At 35.4% G+C, this 16087-nt stretch overlaps 1 protein-coding gene across 2 annotated transcripts in view; it reads left to right on the top strand.

The window, feature by feature from the left end:
- Window positions 1–15704, top strand: part of LOC132433610 (pseudouridylate synthase PUS7L) — a 28014-nt gene extending 12310 nt beyond the window's left edge. The window contains exons 6-10 of one of the 2 annotated variants that reach the window (XR_009521184.1): window positions 1567–1620; window positions 3186–3536; window positions 5969–6127; window positions 13749–14215; window positions 15489–15704. Coding sequence is in view for 1 of the 2 variants with exons in the window: in XM_060024610.1 (XP_059880593.1) it covers window positions 1567–1620; window positions 3186–3512 (381 nt within the window). In the remaining variant the exon portion in view is untranslated. Of the gene's footprint in view, window positions 1–1566; window positions 1621–3185; window positions 4064–5968; window positions 6128–13748; window positions 14216–15488 lie in introns of those variants that run through there. The other variant, XM_060024610.1, reaches the window with a different exon arrangement.
- The last annotated feature ends 383 nt before the right edge of the window (window positions 15705–16087 follow it).

The raw sequence follows: 16087 nt of genomic DNA, 5'->3' as shown, positions 1-16087 counted from the left end.
ATGTAACATTTGCACGGATAGTTTTGTGATCAGGATTGAATCTGCTTTTCTTTCAGGAGATGTAGTAGAAAAGAGAATATTTTCTCCTTTACGTTTTGCAGAGTTTCCTTTTATTAGCAGCAAAAAGTGTCTATATTTTTAAGATCAATCATTTATACTTTATTAGTTAGCACTGAGAAAAGAAAAGGCAGGAACTGGAGTCTCAAGACGTAAAATATGTATAACTGAATCACTTTGCTGTACACCTGAAACTAACACAGCATTGTTAATCAACTCTGCTCCAATATAAAATAAAAAGTTAAAGAAAAAAACCAAAATAAAACCAAAAAAAGACATAAAATAAGAAAAGGAAAAAGACAAACTAATATTTCTAATAAATGGTATATAGAACATGTCATGTGCATCTACATTAAAAATTGTAGGAAACTGAGTCCCTTTTTGATAGAATTACTAGGACTACCTATATATCTTAATTTCAAGTGACTTGGCAGATTGTCGTATAGTTTTTTTGTGAACAAGATGGAGAAATGTGAGTTAGACCATGAGAATGGTGAATTCATCTTTGCAGAGCAGCCATACAGCAAAATCATGTTCGTTAATTTATTGATTGATATCAAGCTGGAGGGAGTTCTCTAAAGACAAAACATGGTACTCTGTACTTGACCATGTTTGTTCAGTATTTTCATAAATTACTTAAATTGCAGCATTGTAGGTATGCTTATGAATTTGTGAAAGACAAAAAGCTGGAAGTAATGATGCAAGAGAGATCATAGCCCCATGTATTTGGTCAGATCACATCTGGAGTGTTATGTCCATTTCTGAGTGCAGCAGTTAAAATGGGTTATTTACACGTAAACAAACCAATAAACCCAAAATGGAAAAACAAAAAAGGAGAGACATTATTGATAAGAGTAGGGAGAATTGGGAAAGCAAGCAGGTTTAGAGAAGATCTAGACATTATATTATATGATGAATGCTTTAGGAAAATGAGGCTGTTGTAATCCTCATGGAATGATGACAGCTGCCTTTATACTTGAGTTTTCATGTGCCCGAGAAATCAGAATTATTCTCTGTCCTAGAGCAACATTTCTCAAACATAGCTTATCACTCACCTCTTTTTTTTTTGCCTCGTATGTGTGACACCTATTACTAGTCTATGAAACGCATTTTGAGAAGCACTACTTCTCATAGATTATGATGACATTTTTTAGGGACAGAGGTTGGGTGGTCTCACAGAGGCAGATTCTTGATTCAGCATAGTAAGAAAAAACAACTTTGCAGTTTAGAAAAAGATCGTTGGTAACTGAGGTGAATATGTTGTTTCAGAGTGTTAGCTGCCCAACATTCTCCGTGTATTTCCATGGAGTTATCAGGGTTTAAAGCAGGAAGAATCATTCTAATTTTTAAGTAGTCTACTCCTCTGGAAAGAAATTGTGAAAAGGTCTTGTTTGGGTATGTGTACATTCAGCTAAGGAGTCAAATTGTACATAACAGAGTTAGGGAAAATTGAGGGAATTTGGAACATTTGAAAATCATCTGTATTTTCATCATGTTTTTAAAAAACAGGTTCATCTAGTAACTGAAGAAGAGGAATCAGCTAATACATATGCAATACATCAGGTAAACGTGCTTAAAAATTAGTATCATTTAGATCTAAATGTACACATTGTGCCCAAAAGACAATATATATTAACCAGTTCCCTTCCTTACTCCTTTTTTTACCACTTTTAATTCAGTTATAATTTATATAATAAAATTCACTCTTCTCAGTTTACAGTTCTGCAAGTTTTGATATACGTATAAAGTCATATGACCACCACAAAAATCAAGATAAAGAACAGTTTCATGTCTCCCCCAAACTTCCTGTGCCCCTTTGTAGTCACCCCCCACCCCTGCCCCAGCCCTGACTCAGCTCTTTTCTGTTCTATGGTTTTGCCTTTGAAAGAGTATCATAGAAATGGAATCATATAGTTGATGGCCTTTTGTGTCTGGCTTCTTTCAGTGAGCATAACGAATATGAAATTCAGTCACGTTGTGTGTATTTGAGTTTTTTACCTTGTTCCTTTTTCTGACTACCTTTTGGCTGTGTTGGGTCTTCCTTGCTGTGTGCGGCTTTTCTCTAGTTGTGGCAAGCGGGGTCTACTCTTCGTTGCGGTGCACGGGCTTCTCATTGCAGTGGCTTCTCATTGCGGAGCACAGGCTCAAGGCACGTGGGCTTCAGTAGTTGTGGCACGTGGCTCGGTAGTTGTGGTTTGTGGGCTCTAGAGCGCAGGCTCAGTAGTTGTGGCTCATGGGCTTAGTTGCTCCACGGCATGTGGGATCTTCCCGGACAGGGGCTCGAACCCATGTCCCCTGCATTGGCAGGCGGATTCTTAACCACTGTGCCACCAGAGAAGCCCCATGTTTTTAAATAAGTAAGAGAAATGTAAAATTATCAGCCAAAATACCAGTTACATGATTGAGTAGTAAAGGTTATTCTTTGTGTTCCAGAAAGAATATGCATTTAGGATTGTATAACTGCACAAAGATGAAGTCTGTTGGCTAATTAAGTGTACCTCAACTTCTTGTTTCATCTCTTCTACATTAACAGCAGTTTGTTTAATAATATCCGACTTGAGTTGGTTGCCTTGGTAATTGAGTCTTTTTTTTTTAGATATACCACGTAAACACAATATTTATTTAGTTAGTTATTATCATTATTTATTTATTTTTGGCTGCACTGGGTCTTTGTCGCAGTGTGTGGGCTTCTCTAGTTGTGGCATGAGGGTTCCAGAGTGCGTGGGCTCTGTAGTTTGTGACACGAGGGCTCTCTTGTTGAGGCATGCAAGCTTGGTAGTTGTGGCGTGGGCTTAGTTGCTCTGCGGCATGTGGGATCTTAGTTCCCCGACCAGGAATCGAACCTGTGTCTCTTACATTGGAAGGCGGATTCTTAACCACTGGACCACCAGGGAAGTCCTTTAAGAGTCCTTCTTGATTTTAGTTGGCTCTTCTCTTTTCTGGGCAGCGTTAAAAAGAATCAAAGTAGTGTAATACTCAATAGCATGTTTTAGACTGATTGTAATGTTGATATCCTGAGTCTGTTTTTACAGATCCAGGTCCCAGTCATGAAAGTAAATTTAAAATATGATCAAATGTTTTTCCGAAGCCTGTTTCACGTATCTTTTATTTTCCCTTTCATCGCACAGGTGGTTCTTCCAGTGCTTGGATACAATATTCAGTACCCAAAGAACAAACTAGGGAAGTGGTACCAGGAAGTACTCAGCAGAGATGGACTACAGACATGTAGATTTAAAATACCTACTCTGAAACTGAATGTTCCAGGATGCTATAGAAAGATTTTGAAACATCCCTGTAATCTCTCATACCAACTAATAGAAGAACATGATATTGATGTCACGAAGGAAGGTTCCCACATCGATGAAGCAACTTTATCTCTTTTGATCTCTTTTGATCTTGACGCTTCGTGTTATGCTACCGTTTGTCTGAGGGAAATAATGAAGCATGACTTTTAAAACTGATCCCCTTAATATAATCATGTATGTGCCACTTTTTAAAGGAAAGGGAGCTAAAGTTTCTTGGGCATCTACCATGTGCTAGGAGCATTATAACTGTTATCTCCTTTAATTACACAACATCCTGATGAAGTAGGAATTTGATACTTACATTCCAGAGGACGGATAGCTAGTAAGTGGCAGCATCTGAGTAGAAGACTCCAAAGCCTTTGTTCTTTCTATTATCTAATATCTCAGTGACCTTTAGTCTGTGCTATAAAAGTTAGTCTTTCTGGACTGTTAGGAGCATATAATACTGCAGGATGACATTAAAGAAGATAACATTGGGCTTCCCTGGTGGCGCAGTGGTTGGGAGTCCGCCTGCCGATGCGGGGGACACGGGTTCGTGCCCTGGTCCGGGAAGATCCCACATGCTGCAGAGCGGCTGGGCCCGTGAGCCATGGCCACTGAGCCTGAGCGTCTGGAGCCTGTGCTCCGCAGGGGGAGAGGCCGCAACGGTGAGAGGCCCGTGTACCACCAAAAAAAAAAAAAAAAAAAAAAAAAAAAAAGAAGATAACATTAAAGAAAAACATTTTTGGAGTAATGTTTATATCCTCAAGCTCCTTGCTTAGAACGTAGATGAAACTAGGTTGTAATGAAAACAGGGTTGGAAAGATAGATGAAGCATTTTGTTAATTATTGCCATTCTCTCCTATTTTTGAAATTATTGATCAGAACAGTACATTAGGAAAATATAATCCCTCTATTTATGATAGCTACCCCAGGGTAGTTTACCCCTTTATGAGGTAAATAATCTTTGATGAAGATTGAAATAAAATTTTTCCTACAGTTTCTTTATCTTGACATATATTGACCCTCCACTTTTTTGTTATTTTTGTTCTGTCATCTAAAGCATAAATTTTTAGAGTCAGGCTGATCTGTGCTCAGACTCCAGCTCTGACGCTTACTAGTGACTGAGTGTTATTGATTCTCTTTGAGGCTCATTTAAGGAATCAAGATAGCACCAGTCTCATAAGCAGCAAACAATAGAATTATCTCCACCTTTTTACGTTGCTGGAGGAAGAAATACATTTTACCCATTTCGAAAATTCTGTATTTGTTGGTTTAACTACCACATCACAAACTATCCTTATCTACTTTACGTCAGGTACATTTGGGGGGAAATGGGATATACTGATTGGGAAAATCTGAGCATTCTTTTATTGCTGGTAGCACTACATAATGACTTAAAAAGCTGTCAAGAGTATTATATATTAGTAATGTGGCACTTTTATATACTTAAGTCAGTCAAACCATTTTGGGTATATTAGCATAAGGAAATAAAATTCCAAAGAAGGAAAAAAACTGTTTGCAATGCAAAATTTGCTTAGTGCAGTATTCCTATATATATAGAAAGAAATTAGAAACAGTTTGGAAGTCCAGCATTAGCTAACTAAAAGTAAAATGAGATGTAACAACTTGTTGGCAAAACATTTAGTTATTAAAGTTGATGATGAAGGTTTTAGGTATGTGAGAAAATGTTGCCCCACAAAACCACGTATATATATATTTAACCATATATATAAAACACAAATGCAGTATATACACTGCATGCAGCTTTTACACAGGAGAGGCACTTTAGCATAGTGATTAAAAGCTTAGATACTGGGGACAGACTCCCCTAGTTTGAAGCTTGCCTCTGCCACTTAGAGCAGTGTGGCCTTGGACAAGTTGTTTAAGCTTTGTGGGTTTCAGTTTCAACATCTATAAAACAGGGATGATAATAAACCTACCTCTTAGGATTATTGTGATGATTTGCCGAGTTAATATATGTAAAGCAGCTTAGAAACGTGCCTAGCATTTAGTGATTGTTAAATCAATGTCCACAGATGCAAGTTAGGAAGGGAACAGAAAAAAATGAAAATGCCATTCTGTTAAGATCGTAGAATGTTTGGAATTTTTTTAATACTAGAAAGTTCCTCTTTTGTCTTTATATATTTTAATAATAAACAAATTCAGGACACAAAACTTTCAGATTGTGGTACCATGGATTTTAAAAATTACTTTTATTGCCTTAATATTTTATCGAAAATGAAATGATGCTATATTAAATAGTAAAAAAATTTAGAAATGATGTTTTAACTTTATTTTATATGATAAATTATATCCTATAAATGTAATCAGAAAGTGAATTACTAAATAATTAAATCCCAGTTTTCTTTTAATCATTGGGTAGCAATTAGAAAATACGAAATCATTAAAAATGTGCCATCATTGATAGTATTTTCTTTGCCTGTAGATGGCACTATAATTTTAGGTATCTTTCTAATTTATTTATTTAGTACTTTGGCCCTGTGTAAAGAAAGGTATCACTAAAGTTATTTCAGGTCACCATAAAATGTATTCAGATACTGTTCATGTGAAAAATTATTTTATATACTAATAATATTTGCCACATTAATTTTTTTTTTTTTCAGTAAGGACTTGAATAGACTTTGGACCAAATGATGAGCAGTCACCTAAGTTTTTGCAGTTTTTCTGGAGCATTTCAGGCTTTCAGAAGAAGAATCTTTGGATTAGCTTTAATTTTCAGCGTTGCATTTGAAACTGAGCAATAGTGCCTCAGGATTACTAAGGTAAAACAAATGGAGGTCTTTTTATTAAGATAAAAACACTTGGACTTTTGTAAGTTGTAATAAACTGAAGTCATATGCAACTTTGATCCAAGTAACATTTTTTCTGAGTGTTGTGCCACTCCTCTCATTGTAATCCATGTACCCACCCTGTAGGTGGGTAGTGTTTTACCTGTTTTTGCAAATGAGAAAATATTTGAGTGGTTTACTGACCTATTCAAGGTCAAACAAGATGCTATTTGGGAACTTGATTATGCTTCCTAGAGCAGTACTGCTTTCATCTACCTAATATTTGCCTTCTGAAAACAAAATTTTTGGTTAATAATTTCTATTTCTACCAACTTATTTCTTGATATCGATTAATAGGCATATTGGAGCAGGTCTTGAGAGAAACGAGATTCCTTTTGAAGTTTTGAAACCAAAATAAAAGCAAAGGAGATCATTTAGGAAATTTCCAAAGCATTTTGCGGTATTTTCCAGGACATTTTGGGACTTGTATCTCAATGATGGGCAACATCATTATAGGTTATAGAGGGTTACTTTAGATGATACCTGGTACAATATTAAATATCATTGAAAAAGTACAGTGAGAGGATTGTTTATCCCCCCCATACTCTTTTAATCTCTTAATCAACCATTCTGTTTAAGACAAGGAGAAAGCTGGCTGAAATGAGTTTACGTATGTCACTTGCTGGATTTACCTTTTTAACAGAGATTGTGCAGGCCTGAGGCTCAGGAATACCAGCAAGCAACAATATCTAACTAGAATTTCATAATACTGCTTTGTTTTATTGAGTTTATTTTTCTAGTTACCTTTTTTATGGCAAATAATCTTGGTTTTCAACTTATGTGATGTTTCTTGCAAAAATAAATTTTAAAATGAGGAACTCAGTGTAAAGGTAATAAGGAACTACTAGTATAGATATAACAGTAATTATGACAGCAGTACATGAATGATTGAAGTTTGGGAAATAGTGAGAGTGCCTGAACTCAGAGAGTGCCTCTACCACTGCAGTAGGGTGTCCCTTTAGTAACCCACTGAATTTCTCTGTTGTGATCTCAGGTGTGAAGTAATGTTAGTAATCATTTTTCAGTCCAGGACTGTACTGCATCAAACAAAATAATGAAAAATACACAAATGCAAGATACTATGAACACAAGTACTAATGATCACATGCCATATCTTAAAATTTCACTGATAGGGATTTTCTTTTAGAAAATCTTATGAAACACCAAGAACAGTGCCCAGCACCTAGTAAATTCTCGATAAGTGTCAGCTTGTGTTATTATAGTTAATATTACTTTACTGTACTCTCTGATGAAAGTTTTACAGTTGAATGGTTAATGAATTTCCCTTGAGATCTGATCTGACTCTATCTTAGCATAAAGTAATTACAGTTCAGCACACTTTTATTTATTTTTTTGTAAGTGGAAAGAACTACGTATTTCTAAATCTGGGAATTCAGCAGTTCATTCAAATTTAGATCTTTAAGAACTATCTAGGTCAGTGTGCCTCAATATTTTCCACCTGGGAACTACCCTTAAGAGACCAAGAAGAAACGAAGCTGCATATAACAGTGCAGAATTTTCTTGTGTTAATGTCAGGATAGGAGAAGAGGTTGGAGGGAGACATAGGGAGTAAGAGAAATAGGACTTTTCATTTTTTTCTTTATTTACTTCTGAAATGTTTGGGTATTTAAATAAGAATACATTTGTATATTAATTTTGCAATTAATTAAAGAATACTGAAGCTTCAGAGAGGGTAAGGTAAGGGAACTGATGGATTATGATTGCATTTTTTTCAGAATGGTTCTGGGGGGTCATGCCAACATATCGCCAGAGAGAGAAATTTCTGCATTGTACATTTTAACAATACTAATGGCGGTTAATATAAGTAAAGTTTAGTACCTGTGCTATGGATTTTGCTTTCAGATTCAGAAAGATTCTTACAAATAGCTTGATGTCTCATGGTACTGTTTTAATCTTTTTTTTCCTAAGCCCTTCTGCTTTACATATTTCTGATAAGCCACAAAGCAATGCCAAATATATGACATAATAATCCACAGACATTTGAGTGCCCCTAAGTTAAAGGCACTCTGTAAGATGCTATGGGGAAAGACAAACAGATAATATCCCTGACTTTGAGGGATTAACAGTGTTATGTCCTTGAAGATATCATTTTATTTGAAATGCCGTCTGGAAAAAGAGTATACAGACCACTAGATGGCGAAGGGAAAAACAAGCAGCGTCTTTGCATTTCACTTACAGCTCACTGTATGACGAATAATAGGTTTCTTGACCTCTCAGCACCTCATTCTGAATCTTTAAGTGATACCTATATTAGCATCTCCACGCATTTTGAGATCTCCTCTTAAAATATGCTTTGAAGTATTCAGTCTAAATGCTTCTTTCTCGAAAGCTATAGTTTAAAGAATGGGAAATGGTGTTAGCAGAGTTAATCTTGTGTAATTTCAGTGTGGGTTGTCAGGAATACCTTTAAGTAAAGAAAATGACTCTAATCTTCTTAAGCAATTCGTTTTCTCAGCAACTGGGAGGCAGGAGCTAATTTACTCTGCCTGTGTACACAGGCCTGTCTTATTAAAGGAAAATTTTACTCAGAGAAGTCACAATACCCATGAAATTATTTATATTTAGACATTGGAAAATGTGGCAAAATATAAGAAACATTAAATTGTCTTTTCTGTATCAGTTTCCTTCCTAAATACCCAACTCAATTACCAATATTTTCTGTTACAAAGAGGAAATTTAATCATGGAGTTGAAACAAGAGCTATTTGGTTGTTTTTAAAGGGAGGAGAACAAAGAGCTGGTCACTCACTCCTTAGCTGAGGGTGTTTGAGCAGCAAGATGGGTGGAGAGTGGAGAGGGTTAGGGACTTAGTTCTTTATGCTTTGATTCCAAGTCACCCTTTTCTGATAAGCCTTAGTGGCATTTTCTTAGACTGGTTATGTCAGGATTCTGAAGCTTTCACTACAATAGGGTGTTAATCTTAGCTGATTATTGTTCCCATCCCCACCCCTGGTCATAAAGGACTAGTGTTCTTTTCTGGAAAGGGAAGATGAAGACTCGTTCTATAAATAACCTTTATAGTTTCTTTAGGTTATAATAAAATGTGGTGGGTTTTTTTTTTTGCATATGATTTTCGAAAAGAAACTAATTTTTCCATAAAATATCTTAAGGGAAATCTAATAGATTTTATGGTATATAAATAATAGCAATGCACTTTTCATATTTAGGAACCAATAGAAGAACCAGGAAGCAGTTATTCTGAATTCAAAGAACATTCTTCCAAGGCATTGAAAGAGAAAACTTTAATTTCAAAGTGAAGCATTTGATGGTTGTGTTTTTAATGTACATATTCTCTCTCGTTTTGATTGTTGTGATAATTTTCTAACTGACTGCCCCCATTCTTCACTCTAACTGGTCTATCTTTGTATATGTACTCATGTCAGTTACTGCTCCCCCCCCCCCACCAAAAAAAAAGTAGAAATCTGATCCTGTCATTGTGTTGAGACCATATAACATTTCAGGGGCTTCCCAGTACCTATGGAATGAAAGTCCAGATTCCTAAACACAGCACATGTAGACATGTACAGCATGGTTTCAGATTATCTTCCAAATGTCATCTGCCTCTTACTCTCTAATACATACCTTTTGGTTAAGTTCTGTTTGCTCCTTGCCAAATATAGCAAGTTTTCCCATGTTTTGTACCTCAACCTCCCATTCTCCATGGCAGAAAGTCCTCTCTGTTTAGGTTAAATAAATGTCTTGTCTGTGAAATCTGTGTTCTCATAACACTCATGCTGTTCATATCATGTTATACTTATTTGATTGAATATCTGGCTCATCTACTACTAACTATTTAAGGGCATTCTTCTTTATACCTCAGGTACCCATCAGTGCCTGACATGTAGTAGGCTTAAAAATGCTGAATGAATACCACAAACACACCATAGTAAAGTTACTTGGTAAATATATGTATCTCAGCAAAGTTCTAAAATAGCCTTTTACCCTCACAGAAAGTTTAGAGTATTAGAATTGGAACTCATTATAATGCCTTTCCACTTTTACATGAATTGCCAAAATAATTTTAATGGTTTCATCTTTGTCATCACTACCTGAAAAATGCCTACTTTTGATTGAAATATTAAATGCATTGTAGAATTTCACTTAACAACTCAGAACAAGCTGTCAGGGAATATAACCATTCTCATGTTACAAATGAAGATTCTAGGGCTTGAAGAGGTTAAGTAGCGCTTACCCTAGGTTGCAAAGAGAGTTCACCCTAGCTCTTTTTGTTTTCAGGGCCCATGGTGATAACTACTTTGTTCTGCTGATTCCTAATGCAAAATGCCTCAGTTCACTTTGCTTAACTAGTGATTATTTAATTTCGGCCCATCTCTGAATTTACCTGTATATTTCTAGTACTTTATGACATTAAGGCAACCTGGGGGAAGACTCACTAAGTGACAAAATGATAATGGCTGTTAATCATTGGGCACTATGTGCTTAGCATTTTACATCTTACCAATAAGCACTTACCTATGGGATAAGTACCATTACTTTTATTTTATAGATGAGGACACAGAGATAGAGTACAATTAAGAACCTAGAGAAGGGTGAAACACGGAGCCAGAGCTGAAACTCAGATGCTTTTTCTTACAGAATCCAGAGACTCTTAAGCCATGAACTTGGTTTGAAATTAAGTGGTAGTGACTCCGGTCATGTCACAGAGCCAACACCAATGTTCTCTTGAGGAAGTTGCATTCATCCCAGGTTTCCCATACATGTTCAAAGACAGTAAGCAGCACAGAAAAAAAAAAAAAGCAAGGCATCATGAATAAGTGTCAGCAAAAACAAAAGACAATGTAAAGAGACCTGCAGAACTTCAGAATAATAGACATGGACTTCATGTTAACTATTTTTAAAGAAGTAAGAGATGACCTTGAAAATCTGCAGGGAGCAAGAAGCTACAACACAATCTAGTATATTTGAAAAAGAACCAACAGACTTTCTAGAAGTGAAAATGTAGTAATCAAAACTTAAAACTCATGAGTTTAATAACATTACACAAAATTGAAAGCAAATTAGTAAGTTGGGCCCAAAAAAATCCAGAAAGGAGCAATGAGATTTTAAAAAATTACAGAGATGAGACATGGAGGATAGAGTGAGAAAATTCAAAATACATTTAATTAGAATCTGAAGGAAAGGAGAAAGAATAAGGTAAAGGCAATAGTTGAACAGATAGTGGCTGAGAGTTATCTGGAACTAATAAGACACTAAAATACAGATTTCAGAAGTCCAATGAATCCCCAGTAGTGTAAATAATAATAAAGCCAGATTGAGATACATCATAGTGAATATGCAGCACATCAGTAATAAAAAGAAAAATCTTAAAAGCAGCTGGGTAAAGATTCTTCTCAGGGTGTGTGATAGCTTACTCTCCAGAGCAACAATGGAATATAATGAAATAATTGAGAAAGTTTACAACTAAGTACTGACTCTCACCAGAGAAAATTAGAACAAAAACAAGCTTCAGGCAGAAGGTAGAGGATCTCAAATCAAAAGCCTAAGGTGGAGGAATGAATGATGAACAGGAAAAGTGGTAAATATGTGGCTAAATATAAACAAACATTGCCTTGATAAAATGATAATATCTGCAATATCTTGTGGGTTAAATAAGGATGATAAATTAAAACATAGCACCTGGGAGGGAACTAAAAGGGGTTAATGATCTAAGGTGGTATTAGCTGTAAAAAAGGATAAACATTGATTAATTTTAATCTTTGATAAATTGGAACGGTGTGGTATAATATCTATAATACTAAAAGAATGAAAACAGTTATAACATCCAAACTCGGTGCAGGATGATTGCTCTAACAATGTGTTCCCTACAGGTTAGAGTTTTGTGATTAGTTTGATATACTTGATAACAGACATTTGATTCAATACAAGAATCATTTCCATTGTCATGAAAAATTTTAACATTGAATATTTCAAGAAGAATAGGAAGAGTTAGCTTCTTCAAACATAATTTCAAGTGTTGTAAACTTTGAATGATTGTAAAAAAAAGATTTAAAATTTTTCCCACAAAATTTTATGCAGTTATGTATATATAGTATTTACTATTTTCTAGGCATTGTCACAAACACTTATTCTCTTAATGATAAGTTTTGACCAGGAGGTGTGCAGATGTTGCTATTTCACACACAAAATCCATGATTAAAACATTATGGTCAGAGAAGCAAGCTCAAATTTCTTATTAAAATTTTGAAAATACTTTATTTTGAAACTTCATATGTATTCAGTATTTAATATCTTCCATAGTAGGTCTGTTTTATTTTTCTTATCATAATTATATAAAAGCAATATTGTTTTTCACTAACTCATACCCCTGAATTCTTTCCAGCCTACATTAGTGTGATACAAATATCATTTTCTGCATGTGAGGGAAGAGGCTGGAGAACACTACCTTATATAGAGCCAGATAGAGTGGAGGAGAGTATGATCATTCTGCATTCTGCATTTTTAAGACTATATTAAAAACAAAAAAATATTAGAAAATACATGCATAATAAATATGACTACTCATATTTATTTCCTTGTGTGTTTCTCCTTTACTTTTCTTTCTTTTTTGTTCATGCCCCCATGCTCTCAGTCTGCATTTGACAACTGACTTGATCAGTTCCATAGCCACAAAAAGTCATAAGTAGTTGGCTTCATAAAATACTTCTGTGACCTTTGTACTGATGGTTTCTAGTGTTCCCAGAAGAAAACTCACTAGGAGCCAGCCTTCAACTTCAATGCCTACTCTAATTTCACAGTGAAATATATCCATGTACTTATAACCCCCTCCTTGCTCATCTAACTCTGCTAGGTATTCTTCTCCATGTTTTAATGCTCCAAGGAAAACTGGGGGGCTACCTTAGAATTTTCTCTGCCTATTTCTGGAGTGTTAGAATGCTTATTTTTATCATACAGTCACTTTCTAGGTGACAAATCAAGTAAAGTATTTTGGCAATCAGCTTAATTGCTCTAGTAATTGCAGTGGAATAGAATTTCTCCTAATAGGAGCTATTAGGAAATATTCCACATGTGTTTAATAAGACAAATTAGAGAACTTAACGTTTAAATCCTTGGTTACTGTTTTTATAATTGAGTTTAATGTCATCCAAGAGACAATAAGTCTTATAAGTCTTAAACTTAAGTCTCTGGTCTAAACACCTTCAGGTGACTTGTGATATGAATGTGGTTGTGCAAGTGGGCTTTTACCCCTTTTCCTGAATGGAAATCATATAAGAGCAATAAGGAAAACAGCATTTTTTTTTAAACCAGCAAACATATTATAAGCAAATTTTAAGTGCATGTAAGAACTGCCAAGAGCAGCTGAGACCTGAAAAAGGTTGCATGGTAGGACGTGGGGAAAAAAGTGGCAAGAGGGTTCAGTAACAGCAGATCTCAGAAGCAGCAAGAAAGGCTTTTCCTAAATATGACAGGTCTACCCTAAAGAGAAAATTTTGGTAGGTAAGGCTGGTGGCAAAAACACTGCCAAACGTGGTTTGAGGCCAAACGAAGCATCTCAAATAATAATGTTGTATTTGTAGGAAACAGAAGAGAGCATCTTTGAGTTATAAATCATGGAAGATTATCCTGGCCTATCCCGCCTAACCAAGAACCTCCTGCAAATAGCTGGCATTCAACAATGAGTAGCAAAGGAAACTGGCACACTCTCAACACAAAGATAAACATGTGGGGAAAAAAGATAAAGTTGTGGAAAAGAGCAGCAAAATTTACCAACAGCCTGCAAAAAGGTGACCATGAAGATAAAAATTGTGACACGCTTTTATTTTATTTTTTGGTAAAGAAATCACTTCTGTGAAAGAAGACAAAGAAATGGAAGAAGAAAGAAAACGTAGGAAATATAACACAAGATAAAGGAGGGAGGAGAGGAAACCTGAGACAGCAGATTTCAAGAAAGGTGCAGAAGGCAGAACCATCAGAGAAATGAAGATTAAATTGAAGCAAGCACAAAAAGCAGTAGACAATGAGAAGAATACAAGGGACGAAAAAGGTAAGGAGAACAAAATTGAACTCTCCTAAATATTTGAAGATTTAAACACACACACACACACACACACGAAATCACAAAATATTAATGGTTAGGATGTAAAAGGATATAAAAGACCTTTGTGTTTGTGGAAACAAGAAAATCTGGGACAAAATAAAAATTATACTTTTCTATGGAATTATAAAATAGTCTTGGATGCAAGGAAAGCATGATGGACTGAGTACTGGGGTGAGATGAGTTCTTCATAGTTAGCAGAGAACCATGTTAGCTTCCATATCTGAGGGTAGGTAAACACACCCTAACTAAAACTGGGCCAGCTGCAAAGCAACTCAACTCCTAGAGAGAATCAGAATAAACAGCTTTCCTTTCCAACAGCCAAATTAGGAAGACACTTGTACTGTTTGGGAAATAATTAAAATAATACTGATCCTTTATGCTTAATGTTGGCAATGAAATTTAAAACAATAAAACATTCAATGAAGCAAGAAAATGTGATCCATAATGAAGAGTAAACTTAATAGTGAAATATAGAACAGTTTCTCTTAAGATCAGAAAACAGGCAATGATGTCTGCACTCATCAATTCTGATAGAGGTTCTAGCCACTAGGGTAAAGCAAGGAAAAGAAATTAAATGCATAAAGTTTGGAAAGGAAAAATTAAATTTTTATCTTTGGAAGACAATGTGATTTTATACATAGAAAATACAAAGGAATCTACAAGAAGAACAAAACAAACAGCTGGAACTAATAAATGATTTTAGCCAGTTCACAAACTGCACAGTCAATGTACAAAAGTCAACTTTATTTCTATATAATAGGGATGAATAATTGAACAATGGTATTTTAAAAACAATACTATTTACAATAGCATAAAACATGAAATATTTAGGAACATACTTAACAAAAGCTTACATGTCCTCTATACCATTAACACTAAAACATTTCTGGGAGAAGGAAAAAAAAAAAACCTAAGAAAATTGAGACAGATATGCTGTTCATTGACTGGAAGACTCAATATTGTTAAGATGTCAGTTCACCCCAAATCGGTATGTATATTTAATTAAATAACAAAACACAGCCAACTGTTCGTGTGAAAAATGGTACAAATGACTTGGAAAACTATTTAGCAGTTTTTCATATATTTAAACATACCCTACCATATGACTCAGCAATCCTATTCCTAAGTATTTATTTATCAAAGGTTAATGAAAAATACATCCACAAAAAATGTACAAAATGTTGTACAGAAATGTTCACAGTGACTTTATTTATTTCAGCAACTGGAAACCACCCAAACGTCTATAAAAGGAAAATGGATGAAGAGATGGTGGTGTATTCAGGCAATAAAAGAAAAAATTTAAGATACATGCAACGGCATGATGAATATCAAAAATATTGTATTGCATGAGGGAAGCCAGGAACAAAAAGAGGACATGTGCTGTGATTCCATTTATATGAAATTCAAAAAAGGCAAAATAAATTGTAATAAAAATCAGAACAGTTGTTGCTTCAGTGTGTATGTGTGTACGGTGGGGGCGGAAGCAAGGGGAGTTGGATCTAAGGGCCGGAGGGGAAATTTTTGTGTGAAGGAAATATTCTACATCTTGTTTGGGATGGGGTAAATGGATTTATAAATTTGTTAAAACTTGTTAGACTGTGTACACTTAAGATCTGTATATTTCACTGTAGGTAGATTATACTTGAGTAAAATATTATAACGCGTCTGTGGTAGCCATGGAACTCTTTCACTCAGATATTCCTTCAAAAATGACCCTGCGGGGCTTCCCTGGTGGCTCAGTGGTTCAGAGTCCGCCTGCCGATGCAGGGGACACAGGATCGTGCCCTGGTCCGGGAAGATCCCACAAGCCGAGCGGCT

Source organism: Delphinus delphis, chromosome 11, assembly GCF_949987515.2.
Source record: "Delphinus delphis chromosome 11, mDelDel1.2, whole genome shotgun sequence".
NCBI classification, from domain to species: domain Eukaryota; kingdom Metazoa; phylum Chordata; class Mammalia; order Artiodactyla; family Delphinidae; genus Delphinus; species Delphinus delphis.
The sequence above is the reverse complement of the archived record's forward strand: the minus strand, read 5'-3'. Positions and strand labels throughout refer to the sequence as shown.